General features: G+C 43.9%; 1 protein-coding gene across 1 annotated transcript in view; it reads left to right on the forward strand.

The window, feature by feature from the left end:
• Positions 1–331: 331 nt before the first annotated feature.
• The window catches only part of spg11 (SPG11 vesicle trafficking associated, spatacsin), a 208,412-nt gene continuing 189,937 nt past the window's right edge, over positions 332–18,806 (forward strand). Inside the window, exons 1-4 of the mRNA XM_063066206.1 lie at positions 332–900; positions 11,407–11,591; positions 14,429–14,656; positions 17,354–17,552. Of these exons, the coding sequence (XP_062922276.1) occupies positions 674–900; positions 11,407–11,591; positions 14,429–14,656; positions 17,354–17,552 (839 nt within the window). The 5' untranslated portion in view covers positions 332–673. The remainder of the gene's footprint in view (positions 901–11,406; positions 11,592–14,428; positions 14,657–17,353; positions 17,553–18,806) is intronic.

Below are 18,806 nucleotides of genomic sequence, written 5' to 3' on the forward strand. Positions count from 1 at the left end.
ACGTTGGTTTGGGGTGGCCTTTCATTAATTCTATTGTGTTTCTTGTATTTACTGTGAATGCCTGCTATAAATTGAATCACAGTGTTGTATATAGTTGTGACATTTATGTACTTTGACAATAAACTTGCTTTGATCGTTGAATTGCAAACTTAAAAGTCAGAATCAATTATATTATCACTGACAACTGTCATGAAATTTGGACCTGAAGAAAGGTCTCAGCGTGAAATGTGGACTGTTTATTCATTTCCATAGACGTTGCCTGACCTGCTGAGTTCCTCCAGCATTTTGTGTCTGGGTATCCAGCCTCTGCAAAATATCTTGTGTTTGTGTCATGAAATTAGTTGTTTAGCGGCAGATCAAACAACCCAGACACAGGCCCTTCGGCCCAGTTGGTACATGCTAACCAAGATGCTCAACTAAGCTCACCCAGGCGCAATGGACAGGGGGGTATCGAAGATTCTCGCCGCACTGATATCGATTTCTTCAGCCTGCCGGCTCAAGAAAACGTAAATTCAAGCCCGCCCCCTGTTCTTTGATTGGTCCATTGACCGACAGTGTCTCCAAGTCCTTACGCTTGACAGGCTAATGTCATTGTCAGTCACAGCGCGGGCTCGGTGGTTTGGGGGCCCCGCGGCCTTCGGTAAACAGTCGCGACCTGGGGCTGGGAGCGACCATGGAACCGGGGCGTCGCGTCCTGGAGGTGCTGCTGGATGCCGCGCCGGAATGGAGGGAGGCTAGCGGCCTGTCGCGGCCCAAAGCCGTCTGCGGTTACCAGGCGCTATGTGGGCTCTGGCGGCCGGGCGAGGCGGCGGAAGGTGGTTTGTGCTTCACCGGCCTGTGTCAAGATGCTGGCCGCTTCTGCCAGAGGACGGTGGCCGCTGCCACGGGGAAATTCACCGAGTGAGTCGGCAGGCAGCGGGTCTCGGGGTCCAGGGACTGACGGTGTCACCTGAGTGCCGCCCTCGGCATCCTGGGAATTGTAGTCCAAGAGTCAGCTCATTGGCTGAGCGTGTATGGCCGTGATGGGCTGAATAGTCTCATTTATTTGTGTTTAATTCTGAGCCGCAGCTCCATGGACTATATCCTTACTTCACAAAAAATACATTAATTAGTGTCAGGTTTATTATCACTGACATATGCCGCGAAATGTGTTAATTTATGGCAGTTTAAGACATGCAAAAATAAGTAGTTTAAAAGAGGAGCAACACACATCAAAGTTGCTGGTGAACGCAGCAGGCCAAGCAGCATCTGTAGGAAGAGGTGCAGTCGACGTTTCAGGCCGAGACCCTTCGTCAGGACTAACTGAAGGAAGAGTGAGTAAGGGATTTGATAGTTGGAGGGGGAGAGGGAGATGCAAAATGATAGGAGAAGACAGGAGGGGGAGGGATAGAGCCAAGAGCTGGACAGGTGATAGGCAAAAGGGGATACGAGAGGATCATGGGACAGGAGGCCTAGGGAGAAAGACGGGGGGGGGGGTGACCCAGAGGATGGGCAAGAGGTATATTCAGAGGGACAGAGGGAGAAAAAGGAGAGTGAGAGAAAGAATGTGTGCATAAAAATGAGTAACAGCTGGGGTACGAGGGGGAGGTGGGGCCTAGCGGAAGTTAGAGAAGTCAATGTTCATGCCATCAGGTTGGAGGCTACCCAGACGGAATATAAGGTGTTGTTCCTCCAACCTGAGTGTGGCTTCATCTTTACAGTAGAGGAGGCCGTGGATAAACATGTCAGAATGGGAATGGGATGTGGAATTAAAATGTGTGGCCACTGGGAGATCCTGCTTTCTCTGGCAGACAGAGCGTAGATGTTCAGCAAAGCGGTCTCCCAGTCTGCGTCGGGTCTCACCAATATATAAAAGGCCACATCGGGAGCACCGGACGCAGTATATCACCCCAGTCGACTCACAGGTGAAGTGATGCCTCACCTGGAAGGACTGTTTGGGGCCCTGAATGGTGGTAAGGGAGGAAGTGTAAGGGCATGTGTAGCACTTGTTCCGCTTACACGGATAAGTGCCAGGAGGGAGATCAGTGGGGAGGGATGGGGACATACCTCGACACTGTTTTATCACCCCTTGTTCAATCCCTTCCGACCTATGTTCGTGACACTTCTCACGCTCTTAAACTTTTCGATGATTTCAAGTTCCCTGGCCCCCACCGCTTTATTTTCACCATGGATGTCCAGTCCTTATATACTTCCATCCTCCATCAGGAAGGTCTCAAAGCTCTACGCTTCTTTTTGGATTCCAGACCTAATCAGTTCCCCTCTACCACCACTCTGCTCCGTCTAGCGGAATTAGTCCTTACTCTTAATAATTTCTCCTTTTGCTCCTCCCATTTCCTCCAAACTAAAGGTGTAGCTATGGGCACCCGTATGGGTCCTAGCTATGCCTGCCTTTTTGTTGGGTTTGTGGAACAATCTATGTTCCGTGCCTATTCTGGTATCTGTCCCCCACTTTTCCTTCGCTACATCGACGACTGCATTGGCGCTGCTTCCTGCACGCATGCAGAACTCGTTGACTTTATTAACTTTGCCTCCAACTTTCACCCTGCCCTCAAGTTTACCTGGTCCATTTCCGACACCTCCCTCCCCTTTCTAGATCTTTCTGTCTCTGTCTCTGGAGACAGCTTATCCACTGATGTCTACTATAAGCCTACTGACTCTCACAGCTATCTGGACTATTCCTCTTCTCACCCTGTCTCTTGCAAAAACGCCATCCCCTTCTCGCAATTCCTCCGTCTCCGCCGCATCTGCTCTCAGGATGAGGCTTTTCATTCTAGGACGAGGGAGATGTCTTCATTTTTTAAAGAAAGGGGCTTCCCTTCCTCCACTATCAACTCTGCTCTTAAACGCATCTCCCCCATTTCACGTACATCTGCTCTCACTCCATCCTCCCACCACCCCACTAGGAATAGGGTTCCCCTGGTCCTCACCTACCACCCCACCAGCCTCCGGGTCCAACATATTATTCTCCGTAACTTCCGCCACCTCCAACGGGATCCCACCACTAAGCACATCTTTCCCTCCCCGCCTCTCTCTGCATTCCGCAGGGATCGCTCCCTACACAACTCCCTTGTCCATTCGTCCCCCCCATCCCTCCCCACTGATCTCCCTCCTGGCACTTATCCGTGTAAGCGGAACAAGTGCTACACATGCCCTTACACTTCCTCCCTTACCACCATTCAGGACCCCAAACAGTCCTTCCAGGTGAGGCATCACTTCACCTGTGAGTCGACTGGGGTAATATACTGCGTCCGGTGCTCCCGATGTGGCCTTTTATATATTGGTGAGACCCGACGCAGACTGGGAGACCGCTTTGCTGAACATCTACGCTCTGTCCGCCAGAGAAAGCAAGATCTCCCAGTGGCCACACATTTTAATTCCACATCCCATTCCCATTCTGACATGTCTATCCACGGCCTCCTCTACTGTAAAGATGAAGCCACACTCAGGCTGGAGGAACAACACCTTATATTCCGTCTGGGTAGCCTCCAACCTGATGGCATGAACATCGACTTCTCTAACTTCCGCTAGGCCCCACCTCCCCCTCGTACCCCATCTGTTACTCATTTTTATGCACACATTCTTTTTCTCCCTCTGTCCCTCTGAATATACCTCTTGCCCATCCTCTGGGTCACCCCCCCCCCCTTGTCTTTCTTCCCGGACCTGTCCCATGATCCTCTTGTATCCCCTTTTGCCTATCACCTGTCCAGCTCTCGGCTCTATCCCTCCCCCTCCTGTCTTCTCCTATCATTTTGCATCTCCCCCTCCCCCTCCAGCTTTCAAATCTCTTACTCACTCTTCCTTCAGTTAGTCCTGACGAAGGGTCTCGGCCTGAAACGTCGACTGCGCCTCTTCCTATAGATGCTGCTTGGCCTGCTGCGTTCACCAGCAACTTTGATGTGTGTTGCTTGAATTTCCAGCATCTGCAGAATTCCTGTTGTTTGAGTTTAAAAGAGGAACAACGAGGTAGTGTTCATAGTAATAGTTCCATCCAAATATCTCGTTCTGCCTCTGGGTTTTTTTGGACTACCTTACTTCCCATTTTTCTGTTTTCTATTTATGTTTTATAATTTAAATTTTTAATATTTACTAATTTTTACTATTTTTAATATTTGTAATCCAGGGAGCGGGAAGCGCAGAATCAGATATCGCTGTGATGATTGTACATTCTAGTATCAATTGTTACGATGAATGAAGTATTAAGTATAGTTTCATGGACCATTCAGAAATCTGAAGGCGTGCCTTCAGTCTCCTGTACCTTCTGCTTGATGGTAGTAATGGCCTTAATGATGGATGCCACCTCCTTTATATACCACCTCTAGAAGATGTCCTTGATGGAGGGGAGGGGAGGGTTTAGAAAACAGAAAACCTGCAGCACAATACAGGCCCTTCGGCCCACAAAGCAGTGCCGAACATGAGGGTTGTACCTGTAATGAAGCTGTCTGAGTCTACAACCCTCTGCAGCTGTGTGCATTCCTGTGCATTGGGAAATCCTTACCAATCTGCGATGCAGCCAGGCAGAATGCTCTCCACCACACACCTATAGAAATTCCACTAGTTTTTTTTTTAAGATGTGCTTTATTAGTCAAATGTGCATCAAGTCATACAGTGAAGACCATTATTCATGCCAAATCAAATCAGCAAGGATTGTGCTGGGTTACCGCAAGTGTCACCACACTTCCAGCACCAACGTAGCATGCCCACAATTCACTAGCCCTAACCTGCATGTGTTTGGAATGTGGGAGTAACGTCCAAGCTCCTTACTGACAGTGGTGGGAATTGAACCTGGATGGCACTGTAAAGCAATGTGCTAATCACTACGCCCACCATGCTGCCTCTGTGGTGACGTACCAAATATCCTCAAGCTCTTCATGAAGTGAAGCCACTGCCAAGCCTTCTTTGTGATTGATGGGTGTGTGAGGACTGGATGGGTTGAATGGCCTCATCCTTTTTTTTTTGATTCTGTGCTACTACTCCAGGAATTTGCCTTTCTCCTTTTATATCTTAAAGTCTTTTAATTGCTTTTAACCTCTAAAGTCAACACTGCACTTGATGTCTGTCCAGACCTTTAGCATCTGTCGCATAGAGCAGTACAGCACAGGGACAGGCCATTCAGCCCACAGTGTTTTTGATGGCCAAGATGCCAGCTTAAACACCATCCCTTGTGTCCATTCATTATCCAACACACTGATCCAACAGTCACAATGCAGGAATGCCAGTGGCTATATTTAATTCGGAGTTCGAGGAGGTTTGGTATGTCAGCAGAGACTAGCAAATTTCTGCAGATGTACCAAGGAGAGTATTCTGACTGGTTGCATCACCGTCTGGTGTGGAGGGGCCGCTGCACAGGATCGGAAAAAGCTGCAGAAGGATGTAAAGTCAGTCAGCTCCATCATGGGCACTAGACTCCCCACCATCAAGAATGTCTTCAGAAGGCATTGCCTCAAGGAGGCAGTGTCCATCAGTAAGCACCACCTTCATCCAGAACACTCTTCCCACTACTACCATCCGGCAGGAGGTGCAGAGGCCTGAACACTCACTCAGCGTTTTAGGAACAGCTTCATCCTCTCTGACATCTGATTTCTGAATGGTCCATGAACATTCTGCTCTCTTCTTGCACTACATGTTTTTTGTATTTTTTATTGCAGCTTATAGTAATTTTAAATGTATTTCTTTGTACTGCTGCAAAACAACAAATTTCACGACATAAAATACTGCGCCAAAGTCTTGAGTGCATACAGTATATATAGCTAGGGTGCCTAAGACTTCAGCACAGTACTGTGTTTGTCAATGTGGAACGGACAGTGAGTTTGTAAATTCAGAGATGTTGAGAATGGTGAGGGTGGAGTGCTGTGATAGGGGTGTGGGACAGGTGACAGAGAAGGAGTGCCAGGGCAGAGGGTGGTGAGGGTGTAGACACACCCAGCCCTGAGACACCAGGCAAGGTCATTTGGCTTATTGATAATTTCAGAATGTCTCTGTGGTGCTTCACTCTCCCTCTCCCTTTTCCCAGCCATGAATCCTCTCTCCCTGCCTGTTGCCACTCTCAGTCCACAGTAGAGGCCCAAACCAGAATCTGGTTTATCATCACTCACGTGTCCCAGCCTGCAGTGTCAACCCCTCTCTGTAGATGCTCCCTGCCCTCGCCAGTACTTTTTATGTGTATTACTCTGGATTTCCAGCCTCTGCAGAATCTCTTGTTTTTATGAATCTCTGTACAATGTTTACCAGCCAATAATGTATTTGGCAATTCCCCAAATAATGCCACTTCTTGTTATTTCTCTTCCTGCCTTAATTTATTTAAGTATTTATGGCTAACTGAGCACATTCTGGTCACTACCCGCAGTTCCGCACCCCTCTGCAGCTGGCTGCTTTTCTCCACCTTTTGCTTTCTTTGGAGCTTTGATTCGTTAGAGTTCAAGGGCAAGTTGTTATGAACAGATTTTGTCTTAAAAGGATATGCTTAAGAGAATGTCAAGGGTTTTACTACTTGGCAATTGTGATAAATCGACTCAGAAAATGCCGTGGAAATGTGAAGTAAACTCAGTGTTGGAAGCTGCTTTTATAGAGAGAGTATCACAATCCTGTAGCATTTTTTGTTCGCATCCACACAATTTCTGAGTCATTATTTTCACCTTGTGTCTATTGCAAATAAATGCCATTACTAGCATAAAATGTCCAGTGCAAAACACAGGCCCTCTCTGGGTTAAGAATTCTTGACTTAATGGGCACCCATGCATATGAACGAACTTGTATAATATTTTTAGTTCAGAACTTTGATGAATGCACGTAGTTTCATTTCCACAAACAGCAGAACTTGTTTCCCCACTCTTTCTGTTTTTAGTAATTGTTCTTCCTTTTCAATCTGGTATGCTTCTGATACCATTCATTACAATATCGTGGAGGTATGATTACAATTGGGGTGACTTTTATGTGTGTTCTGAACTCCGGACAAAATTGAGTTGTGAATGTTTTTAAAGGGAGATTGGCTTTATTTGTCACATGAACATTGAATCATCCAGTGAAATATGTGATCAACACAGTCTGAGATGTGGGTTACCTCATTCTCCAGTACAAGTGTCCAGCACCAACGCAGCATACCCACTAACCTAACCCACCACCCCTACTGCAGCTTGCCAGAGTCCTCTCCTGGGCCAGCCTTTCATTAAAACCTGTGTGTCTACGATAATTTACTGTACATGACCAATTTAAAAACTGGATGAACCAGGAAGTTTGTAGTCTGCGGAGGGCTAGATCTGTGGCATTGAAGTCTGCCGACTCAGGTCTGTACTAGAAAACCAGTTAGGACTTGCAGAGGGCTATTTCAAAAGCTAAGGAACAATTCCGAATGAGGTTTGAGGCAGAATCAGATGCATGCCAACTCTGACAAGGTTCGCAGGGAATTACTTCCTACAAAACGAAACCGAACATTATGAATGTCTGTGATGTTTCACTCCCTGACGTGCTCAATGCCTTTTATCCTCACTTTGAAAGGGGGAATAAAACTATAGCTGTGAGAATCCCTGCGGCACCCATTGATCCTCTGATCTCTGTCTCAGAGGCCGACTTCAGGCTGCCTTTCAAGAGGGGTGAACCCTCACAAAAAGATTTGTTTGTTTGTTTTATCGACTACACAAAAGCATTTGATAAAGTGAAGCACAATAAGTTATTTGAAATATTATAGGAAACTCTAGATCTAGATTCAAAGGACCTCCACCTGATCAGAAATCTGTACTGGGAACAAACTGCCGCTGTAAGAATAGATGTAGAAGTGAGTCAGTTTACGAAAATCAAGAGAGGCATTAGACAAGGGTGTGATTTCTCCCCTGATTTATTTAATGTGTACAGTGAAACAATATTACAAAAAATAAGAGACATCTTGGGAATCAAAGTTGGTGGTGAAAACATCAATAATTTCAGATATGCAGATGACACTGTGTTAATTGCAAGTACAGAGGAAGAACTACAAAACTTAATTGATAAAATTGTTGAAGAAAGTGCAAAAATGGGTCTATCAATCAATTGCAAAAAGACAGAGTGTATGGTGATATCCAAAAAGAAGCATCCTATCTGCTGGCTGAGAATAAATGGGGAAGACATAAAACAAGTACAGAACTTTTGCTACTTAGGAAGCTGGGTGACATCAGATGGCAGGTGCGACACGGACATCAACAGAAGAATAGGGATGACAGAAGACACCTTTACGAGAATGAAGAGTATACTGACCAATACTAAACTAGGCGTGACAACCTGCCTTAGAGCACTGAAATGTTACATTTATCCAGTTATGTTATATGGCTCAGAATGTTGACCAATATCTAGTAACATGAGGAAATGAATTGAAGCAGCAGAGATGTGGTTCTTGAGGGGGATGCAACGAATATCATGGACGAAACAAATATCTAACGAGGATGTTATGAACAGAGCAAACACAAAAAGAGCAGTAATGTACGAGATCATGAAAAGGCAACGTAACTTCATTGGACATGTGATTAGGAAAGAGGAGTTAGAATGCACGGTAATTATGGGAAAGATTGAAGGGAAGAAAGCAAGAGGAAGGCAAAGACAAATGATGATGGAGACAGCAGCCAGAGAACTGGAAATGAACACCAATGAATTGATCCACTTGACCTGAAACAGGAGTGTGTGGGCCATGACAGTCAAAGCTCAAACTGTGCACGGCACCTGATGCTGATGATGATGATGAACCCGCAAGGCAACAGGCCCCAAAGGAGTACCTCGTCGGGCTCTGAAAACCTGTGCCAACCAACTGGCGGGTGTGTTCAAAGACATTTTCAATCTCCTTGCTACAATCAGAAGTTCCCAGCTGGTTCAGAAGGACAGAATTATACCAACGTCCAGGAAGAGCAGGGTGAGCTGCCGTAATGACTCTTGCCCAGTAGCACTCACATCTACAGTGATGGAGTGTTTCGAGAGATTGGTCATGGCTAGAATCAACACCTGTCTCAGCAAGGACCTGGACTCACTGCAATTTGCCTGTTGCCACAATAGGTCAACGGCAGGTGTGATTTCATTGGCTCTTCACACGGTCTTGGAACACCTGGACAATACAAATACCTATTCGGGATGCTGTTTGTTAACTACAGCTCAGCGTTTAACACAATTGTTCCTACAGTTCGGATCAAAAGGCTCCGGAACCTGGGCCTCTGTACCTCACTCTGCAATTGGATCCTCAACTTCCTAATCGGAATACCACAATCTGTGCGGATTGGAAATAACATCTCAACCTCGCCAATAAGCAACAATGGCACACCCCGGATGTGCTTAGCCCAGCGCTGTACTGTCTCTATACCCATGACTACGTGGCTAGGCATAGCTCAAATCGTCGTCGTCTGAACCCTTAGTGCCTTGGTGGCACATGGGGCCTCGCATAGCTCAAATGTCATCTATAAATTTGCTGATGATAGAATCATTGTTGGTAGAATCTCAGATGGTGACGAAAGGGTGTACGGGAGTGAGATATACCTGCTGAGTGGTGTCACAGTAACAACCTTGCACTAATTGTCAGTAATGAGTTTCAAGGAGCTGATTGTGGACTTCAGAAAGGGTAAGATGAGGGAACACACAGCAGTCCTCATCGAGGGATCAGAAATGGAGAGAGTGAGCAATTTCAAGTTCCTGGGTGTCAACATGTCTGAGGATCTAGGAGTTTGAGGAAATTTAGTATGTCACCAGAAACACTCGCAAATTTCTACAGAAGTACTGTGGAGAACATTCTGACAGACTGCATCACTGTCTGATATGGGGTGAGGGGTGGGCTTCTGCACGGGATCGAACTAAGCTGCAGAGAGTTGTAAACTTAACCCCATCGTGGGCACCAGCCTCCGCAGTATTGAGGACATCTTCAAGGAGCGATGTTCCAAAAAGATGGTGTCCATCATTAGGGACCCCCATCATCTAGGTCATGCCCTCTCTCACTGTTACCGTCAGGAGGGAGTTATAAAAGCCTGAAGGCACACACTCAATGCTTCAGAAACAGCTCTTTCCCCTCTGCCATCCATTTTCTGAATGTTCAATTAACACATGAACACTACCTCTGCTTTTTTTTATTTCTATTTTTGCAGTACTTACTTAAGTGTGTGTGTGTGTGTGTGTGTGTGTGTGTACACGTACGTACGTACTCACCGACTCTAACCTGTTGATCTTTGTCTTTGGAATGTGGGAGGAAACTGGAGCATCCGGAGGAAATCCACTGGTTGTGGGGAAAACATGCAAACTCCTTACGGGCAGTGGGGCAGTGGTTGGAATTGAACCCCAATCTTACAGCGGGCACTGTAAAGGGTTATGCTAACCGCTACACTACCGTTACCACGATGTCTTAACAGAATGTGTTCGTTACCCAAGGAGGTTGGAGTTAGAAATAAAAGCATGCTGAAGTACTCAGAAAGATGAGCAGTTTCTGTGATGGGAGAATTGGAATCGGAGTCAGAATCTGCACACACACAGTCGCCACTGCCCGCGCCACCCTGGCGTCATAACATGAATGAACTGTTCAGGTTGGATGATCTTCCATCAAATCTTGTGATAACACAAGTTTTGGCTGGGTTGAGTTTTCTCCGTCTTGGCAATCTACTTGTAGGTGTTTCATCACCACGTGAGGGACATTGTCAGTGCGCTGATGAAGGCCAAGCATTCGGAGGCCACACCACAATCAATAACGCGTTGATGAAGTCTCATCACATGGTGATAAAACGTTTGCAAGTAAATTGGCGAGATCAGAGAACAACTGAACCCAACCATCAACTACCTGAGCCACACATCTTCCGAATTATTTCCAAAACAACTTCTGCGGCTGAAAGAAATGATAAGAAGGGAAGGATTGATGCAAAGTGGTAGATGGAAGGAAGGAGAAATGAAGTAAAAGGGATGAAGGAGGTGTTAGTACCGAGTGGTTATCTGAAGTAATCAAAGAAATGTGTTGTGCTGGAAGTATAAAAAATGAAAAAGTTAAAAATGTTAATTACTTTCTAGACTGGAGTGTCCTGATGAACGGTCTTGGCTGAAAACATTGACTCTATTCCTTTCCATAAACGCTGCCTGACCTGCTGAGTTCCTTCACCATTTTGTGCGTGTTGCTCTGAATTACCTTCAAGCTGGATGATATTAAAGTTTGATTTTAATGGCAGTAATTGAGTGTAGCAAAGAGCTCTTACTCAGTTAGTCATGCCTTAATGAGGTTCAGATAGGTGAGATTGTTGTGAATCCTGCATCTATATTTGATGCTGGTCATATAGAAGTTAAAGTCCACCTGTTGCACATAAGCTGCTGATACCAATTTCCTGGTACAAATGGCTGTCTGGTGTAACCACAGGTGGTGTATCATTAGGGATTTGATATATTTCTTCTCAAGCTGATGTATTTTCTCTGCCTGTGACACTTTTGTTACAGCTTTGTTTGGGAAACAACTGAGAATTTACAGACTTCACCCAACAGTGGACGGCTTCTTGCTGTCAGTAACCACAATGATTTGGGGATCTACGAGTTCCGAGTCCAGGACGGCATCTGCGACGTTACCAACACTCACAGCTGTAGTGAAGAGGCACTCAAGAAGCTAGTTGAAAACAAAAACCTCGGTAAGTAATGTTGCTGTGTTTGTTAAAGAAATCCTCATAGATCAAAAAAGTGGCAGCGTGACGTGATAGATAGGACCATTCGGTTTTCCGGTTGTAGAAGGGTAGATGACCGGAGACCTGTAGACAAGACATCTCCATTGTGCAAGTCTGTCAAGCAGTCCTGTAGGTCCTGTGGGAGAAGGAGTTGTATGTAGTTCCCTGAAGAGATTGTCAAAAGTCATTTAGCAGGATGCCTCCTTACTAGACCTAACAAGCACCAAGATGTCGCTGGCTGGCTCTTGAGATGGGCCTTCCCAGTCAGATTCTTCATGCACGTTTAGGGTCTCAATCCCATTGCTACACTTGAGACATCTACAGTGTGGATGAGATGATCGCCCAGTTCCTCGTCTGGAGATGGCTGCATTCTGGATGAAATGTTTGTCCAATTTCTCATCTTAAGATGTCTGTAGTGTGAAGGAGATGATGGTCCAATTCCTCATCTCGAGTTGTTTGCAGTGTGGGTGAGATAATATGCGTGAGGTGATTGTCCCGATCTTGAGCTGGCTGCATCGTGGGTAAGGTAATGCCCAATTCCTTCTGGGTTGTGTATTTGCCAAGAATGTCTAGAAAGGGATAAAGCTGTCTTTGCCAAGTGTTACCCTGTGTTTCAGAGAACACTGTGATCTCCGGGTTGTTCTCAGGCATGCACACTGAAACTGATCTTAGCTGCTGCTGGAAGATCATCCATTTTGTGACAGAATGTATAAAACTTATCGATCTCTCAGTGTGAGATGTCAGGAAGTGAATGCTGGTGACCAGCCCGTTCCAACATGCAGCTTTCCTCCAGGTGCTCTGGTTTCCTCCCACATTCCATTGTAACCATTTAACCAACGAACCTGAATGTTGTTGGAACGTGGGAGAAAACCAGAGCACCTGCAGGAAACCCAGGTGGTCACTAGGAGAACGCAGAAACTTCTTATAGGCAGCTGTGGGAATTGAACCCAAGATACTAGCGATGTAACAGTACTATGCTACCACTATGCCCCATCTAAGAGTATCATAAATGCCCCTACCTGTCTCCACCACCATCCCTGGTAGGGACCTCCACACACCCACCACTCTCTGTTTAAAAAGAAGAGATAGTTAAATTTCTTTCAGTTAGTCCTGACAAAGGGTCTGGGCCTGAAACATCGATTGTGCTTCTTCCTCTGGATGCTGTCTGGCCTGCTGCGTTCCACCAGCATCTTGTGTGTGTTGCTTGAATTTCCAGCATCTTCAGATTTCCTCATGTTTGCGTTTTTAAGTGTATTTTGAAGTTTAGTAAGAATATGCCCAGAACAGTGCTGGGACAATGCTGTAAAATGTATTTGCAGTTGGTTTAGAAATCTGATTTCATGCTCTTTGCTTCATTAATATTATGCAGCACACAGAGCATTCTTCATTTATTCATTTATCCTTTGTTCATTTATCAAGGCTGCCTTGTAAATGATTGTTCAGGGATTTCTGCATTGGGGTATTATGAGACTGTTTTATCCTCAATAGCTATTCACTTGCATTAGCTTGATGGTACTGCACTGGGTGCAGAGTTCGGGAGTAGGTTAGAAATTAACACAACACATCACATGATTTTTCTAAAAATCTATGTTTCCAGATCATCCCATTCTACTCTGCCTGTCTCCCTACAGGTGGTTAATTTCAAAATTCAGCCCTGTCAATCCTGATTGCAGCCCCTGTAAAGAAAACCTAACCATCCCTTTCATAGCAGAAACTGGCCCTTCGGCCCACCTAGTCTGTGCCGAACTGTTATTCTACTCTATCTCTGCTCACAAGTGGTTAATTCCAAAGGTCAATCCTGTTAGTCCTTCTTGCAGAAATCCTAACCATCCATTTCTTACTGAGTCATAGAGCACTACAGTGCAGAAACAGGCCCTTCAGCCCATCTAGTCTGTGCCAAATTATTGTGCTCTATCTCTATGCCAAAGTGGTTAATTCCAAATATCAATCTTCATTGTGGCAAGTCTAACCATCTTTTCGTAGACAGCCACAGAGCACTACAGCGTAGAAACAGGCCCTTCAGCCCATCTAATCGGTGCCAAACTTGTTTTTCTGCTGAATACTATCTAGCTGCACCTGGACCATGGCTCTCCGTACCCCTGCTAACCGTGTATTCATCCAAACTTCTCTTAACTATTGCAATCAAACCCACATCCACCCACCTGAATAAGATCAAAGCTGTGCTTTAAAATAAAATTGTACATGGGATGTGGTGTGGCTGGTAACAGTGGTGTTTATTGGCCATTTTAAATTAATTACCCTTGGGAAGCTGGTGATAAATCTGCCAGTGGGGAAGACAATTCCTTGGTCAGGCTAAAAGATGGGGGGGGGGAGAGGGGAAGAATAACTTTTTAAAAATTGTACCATATAGTACTCTTTTTTTTTAATATATGTGTCTTGTACTTCGTAGCTCTGACTAAAAGAAGGCAATGGTAAACCATTTCTGTAGAAAAATTTGCCAAGAACAATCACGGTCATAACAGATGATTGCCCACATCTTATGATATGGCACATAATGATGATGTCATATGACACAGCACATGATGATGATGATAACCATGGGCTGCCAAAAAAACAACTAATTTCATGACATCTGTCCGTGATAATCAACCTAATTCTGATCAGGCTCTTTGTTTTCTCTCAGTATTTTTCAGACAGTAGCTGCTATATTATTGAGCATTTCTAAATGGTTTTAAGACTTTCCTGCTTTTGATTGAAGAAGTCAAACTGCCTAAATTAGATGAGGTACTTGCTAATTCTTCTGAAGTTAGACAATTAACGAGCAAGTTGTTTTCCTTTTCCAGGTTTACCATCATCTTTTACTCTGAAGATTTTGTCATTTAAAAGCAGCACATCCTTTATGTTGCTTGACAATTGCACACTGCTTCACCTGTCTTGGTTGGAAGGTGCATCTGAAGCAGATATTTTAGATGCTTTTAAACTTTGTCTGCCTCCTGAAGTTCCAGAGAGGATAACAGATTGCCAGATTTGCCAAGAAATGCTTTTTCTACTGGACACTGCAGGCTGCATTTGTATCCTTTGTAGTTCTGAACACCTTAATACAAACTACTGTCACCACTCATCATGCCAGTAGTGTTATACTGTTTACTTTTTTAACTTGTGTGGTAAATGCATCTTATGCTAAAAAATCAATCTTAATCTTCTGGAATATATTTTATTATTTGTAGTAATATCACTTTAAGTGTTATCTGTACTGTGTTGAGCACCTTGGTCCGGAGGAACGTTGTTTCGTTTGGCAGTACGCATGTACATGACTGAATGACAATGAATTTGAATGTGAACACAGAGACAGAGCACACTTGTGGCTGTAAATTTATCACAGGGCTTGGATCACATTATATCAGGAGTTCCCAACCTGGGGTCCACAGATCCCTTGTTTAATGGTATTGGTCCACGGCATGAAAAGTTTGGGAACCCTTGCGTTGGATGGACATAGAGAAGTTGTTAAAGGTGTTTTTGGGTGGGGTTCACTGATGATGTTTATTAAACTTAACATGGTGATTTAAAAAAAAAAATACCCAAAAAGTAACATACATTTTGCAATTTACTCATTGATGGTAGTGCTTCGCTTCATTTACTCTCACTAGCTCCCAATGAATTAATATTTGTGTGATGGGCTCAAAACAAGCTGGTTTAGTGTGCATACTGTTATAATGACACAACCAGTGAACCATTCCTGTTTATTTTCTGAACATTCAAGTGTAATGCTTCTTGATTATTCTTGCCTTTGTGATTCAATGCATTTTTAAAAAAAATCAATATTTTTAAAATTAAAGCTGTAATTTCATTTGCTAAAGGAAATTCTAATGGCATAGCTTTCAAGACCAACATATTTAAAAATGTTTTATTTACTAAGAGGTACAACGTGGAATAGGTCCTTCTGGGCCTTTGAGACGCACCACCCAGAAACCCCCACCAACCCCATTTTAACCCTAACCTAATCATGGGACAATTTAGAATGACCAATTAATCTACTCGGTACATCTTTGGATTGTGGGAGGAAAGCAGTGCACCCGGAGAACGCCCACACATTCCATGGGGAGGATGTTCAGAGACTCATTACGGAGGATGCTGGGATTGAACTCCAAACTCCGATGCCCCAAGCTATGATGGCATTGCACTAACAAGAGTTAACCCATCATGGTATGATTGTGATGCTGTATTTATCTGTATGTACACTAATTTTCAAAGATGTATGTTGATTGTTGGTTTAAAATAACCATTCTCTGACTTCAGTGTGTTTCTTTTTCTTCATTGCTCTATGGTAGTCCATAAGACGAAATTGGGCTACTTGGCCTATGGAGTCTATTCTGCCATTCCATCATGACCAATTTATTTTCCCTCTCAACCCCGGTCTCCTACCTTCTCGTAACCTGGGCAGAGTTTCAGGTTTGCTCATCTTTGCCTATCAATAGTCTTGCCATTCTCCCATTTTCCATTCCAATCACATTTTACTCAGCAAAGGTAATGATAGGATGAGGAGCTAATTACCTACAGTACTATGCCATGTGGAGTTTTTTTTGGAGGAACTGGACCTAAAATAGATATTAAAATGAACATTTGTGGGAATGATGAGCTAACTGGTGATGAAGGACGGTGCAACAAACACAAAAGTGCAACTGTGAAGTAGAAGGAAAGAGAAGCAGGAAAAGTTATTTCTTTGATTTATTTTTATTTGTTTCTTCACTCGGCTTCACTTGCCCCATCACTGAACTCTTCCCACAACCTGTGGACTCACTTTCAAGGACTCTTCATCTCATGTTCTCAATACTTATTACTTATTTTTATTATTTTTATTTATTTTTGTATTTCCTCAGTTTATTGTCTTTTGCACCTGCCATCTGATGTCACCCAGCTTCCTAAGTAGCAAAAGTTCTGTACTTGTTTTATGTCTTCCCCGTTTATTCTCAGCCTGCAGGTAGGATTCTCCTTTTTGGATAGAACCATACATTCTGTCTTTTTGCAATTGATAGATAGACCCATTTTTGCACTTTCTTCAACAATTTTATCAATTAAGTTTTGTAGTTCTTCCTCCATACTTGCAATTAACACAGTGTCATCTGCATATCTGAAATTATGGATGTTTTCACCGCCAACTTTGATTCCCAAGATATCTCTTATTTTTTGTAATATTGTTTCACTGTACACATTAAATAAATCAGGGGAGAAATCACACCCTTGTCTAATGCCTCTCTTGATTTTCATAAACTGACTCACTTCTCCATCTATTCTTACAGCGGCAGTTTGTTCCCAGCACAGGTTTCTGATTAGGCGGAGGGCTTTCGAATCTAGATCTAGAGTTTTCTGTAATATTTCCAATAATTATTGTGCTTCACTTTATCAAATGCTTTTGTGTAGTCGATAGAACAAACAAAGAAGAATAGGGATGGCAAAAGACACCTTTACGAGAATGAAGAGTATACTGACCAATACAAAACTAGGCGTGACAACCCGTCTCAGTACTGAAATAGGAAGAGGTGCAGTCGAGGTGCAGATGTTCCAGCATCTGCAGAATTCCTGTTGTTTCAGTACTGAAATGTTACGTTTATCCAGTTATGTTATATGGCTTGGATAAAGTACGGAACATGCCTTCCTGCCCAACAAACTGTGTCGCCCAGCAACTCACCTATTTAACCCTAACCTGACCTGTGAGTTCCTCCAGCTCATTTGTGTGGTATAAAATTCCTTAATATAATGCTCTTTATAAGATATTTGTGATACCATGGATGGCAAGCAGCTTGGGAATGTTGATCTTGCGCTCTGCCAGGTAGGAGTATCTGAAGAGGATGACAATCCCCGTGGCTTAACCCATCTGCGCAGACTTGGTTTATCGCCTGACTTGGATGTTGCTGTTGCTGTAAACCGTCTCAACTGTGCTATTTGCATCAACTTGAATAGTTTTTTCAGGTAAAGTTATTCTGTATGTTTTTATTATAAAGGTAGAAATGATCAGAATTTCCAGTAATGTTAGTCAAATTGCTTCACTGAAGTATAGCATGTGAGAAATGCGCTCAGGGGCCACTTTATTTGGTACCTCCTGTACCTAATATAGTGGCCATTAGGTGTATGTTTATGGTTTTCCACTGTTGTAGCCAGAACTTCAGTGTTGTGCATTCAGAGATGCTCTTCTGCACACCACTGTTGTAACGGGTGGTTATTTGAGTTACTGTCGCCTTCCTGTCAGCTTGAACCAGCCTGGCCGTTCTCCCCTGACCTCTCTCATTAACAAGGCATTTTCACCCACTGAGCTGCCACTCACTGGATGTTTTTATTTGTTCTTCACACCATTCTCTGTAAACTCTAGAGACTATTGATTGTGAAAATGCTTGCAGATTCTGAGAAACTTAAAACCACCGCATCTGGCACCAACAATCATTCCACGGTCAAAGACACTCAAATCACTTTTCTTCCCCATTCTGACGTTTGGTCTTTTATGCATTGAGTTGCTGCCACATGACTGGCTGACTAGATATTTGCATTTATGAGCCCATGTATCTGATAAAGAGCCACCGAGTCTATATTACAAGAGAAATAATTTAAATCCTGTCCTCTGAAAATGCTGTTCTTGAAGTAGTGAACCAGGATTCCTTTCACACTGACCTATTTGTGCCCCATATCATATGCTATGTTCTTTTTTCTCATCTGGAGTAAAGTGTTGATTTTACCCGAAAAACTTGACACCTCTGTCATGTGCGTTATATTTTGAGTGGAATACTGACCATTATCTTTAAACTGGGAATCCCTGCTAATTTAGCCAAATCCATTGTAAGCTTGGTGGGCCAATTGGTCTCCCACGTTGTAAGGAAAAATGGAACAAGTGTGTTTGTTGTGTACAATACATTGTGGCTCTTCTTTACCTGGTGATAATTAGGAGGAGTCACATGCTGAACATTTAATATGGAAAATAATGATATCCACTAAGAATTCTTGCCAGAGTCGAGTTTATTGTCATATACATAAGTACATATATGCACAGGTATAATGAAAAACTTACTTGCAGCAGCATCATGGGCATACCAGATAAGTTGCAGCTTAAATTATACATGCCTCTCTCTGGGTCCCCACCTCCTTCCCTTTCTCTCCTGTCGTATCAGATTCCTTTTCCACCTCCTATCGCCTCTCAGTTTCTTACTTCATCCCCCTTTCCCTACCTGCCTGGCT

This window comes from Mobula hypostoma, chromosome 13, assembly GCF_963921235.1.
Source record: "Mobula hypostoma chromosome 13, sMobHyp1.1, whole genome shotgun sequence".
Classification (NCBI taxonomy): Eukaryota; Metazoa; Chordata; class Chondrichthyes; order Myliobatiformes; family Myliobatidae; genus Mobula; species Mobula hypostoma.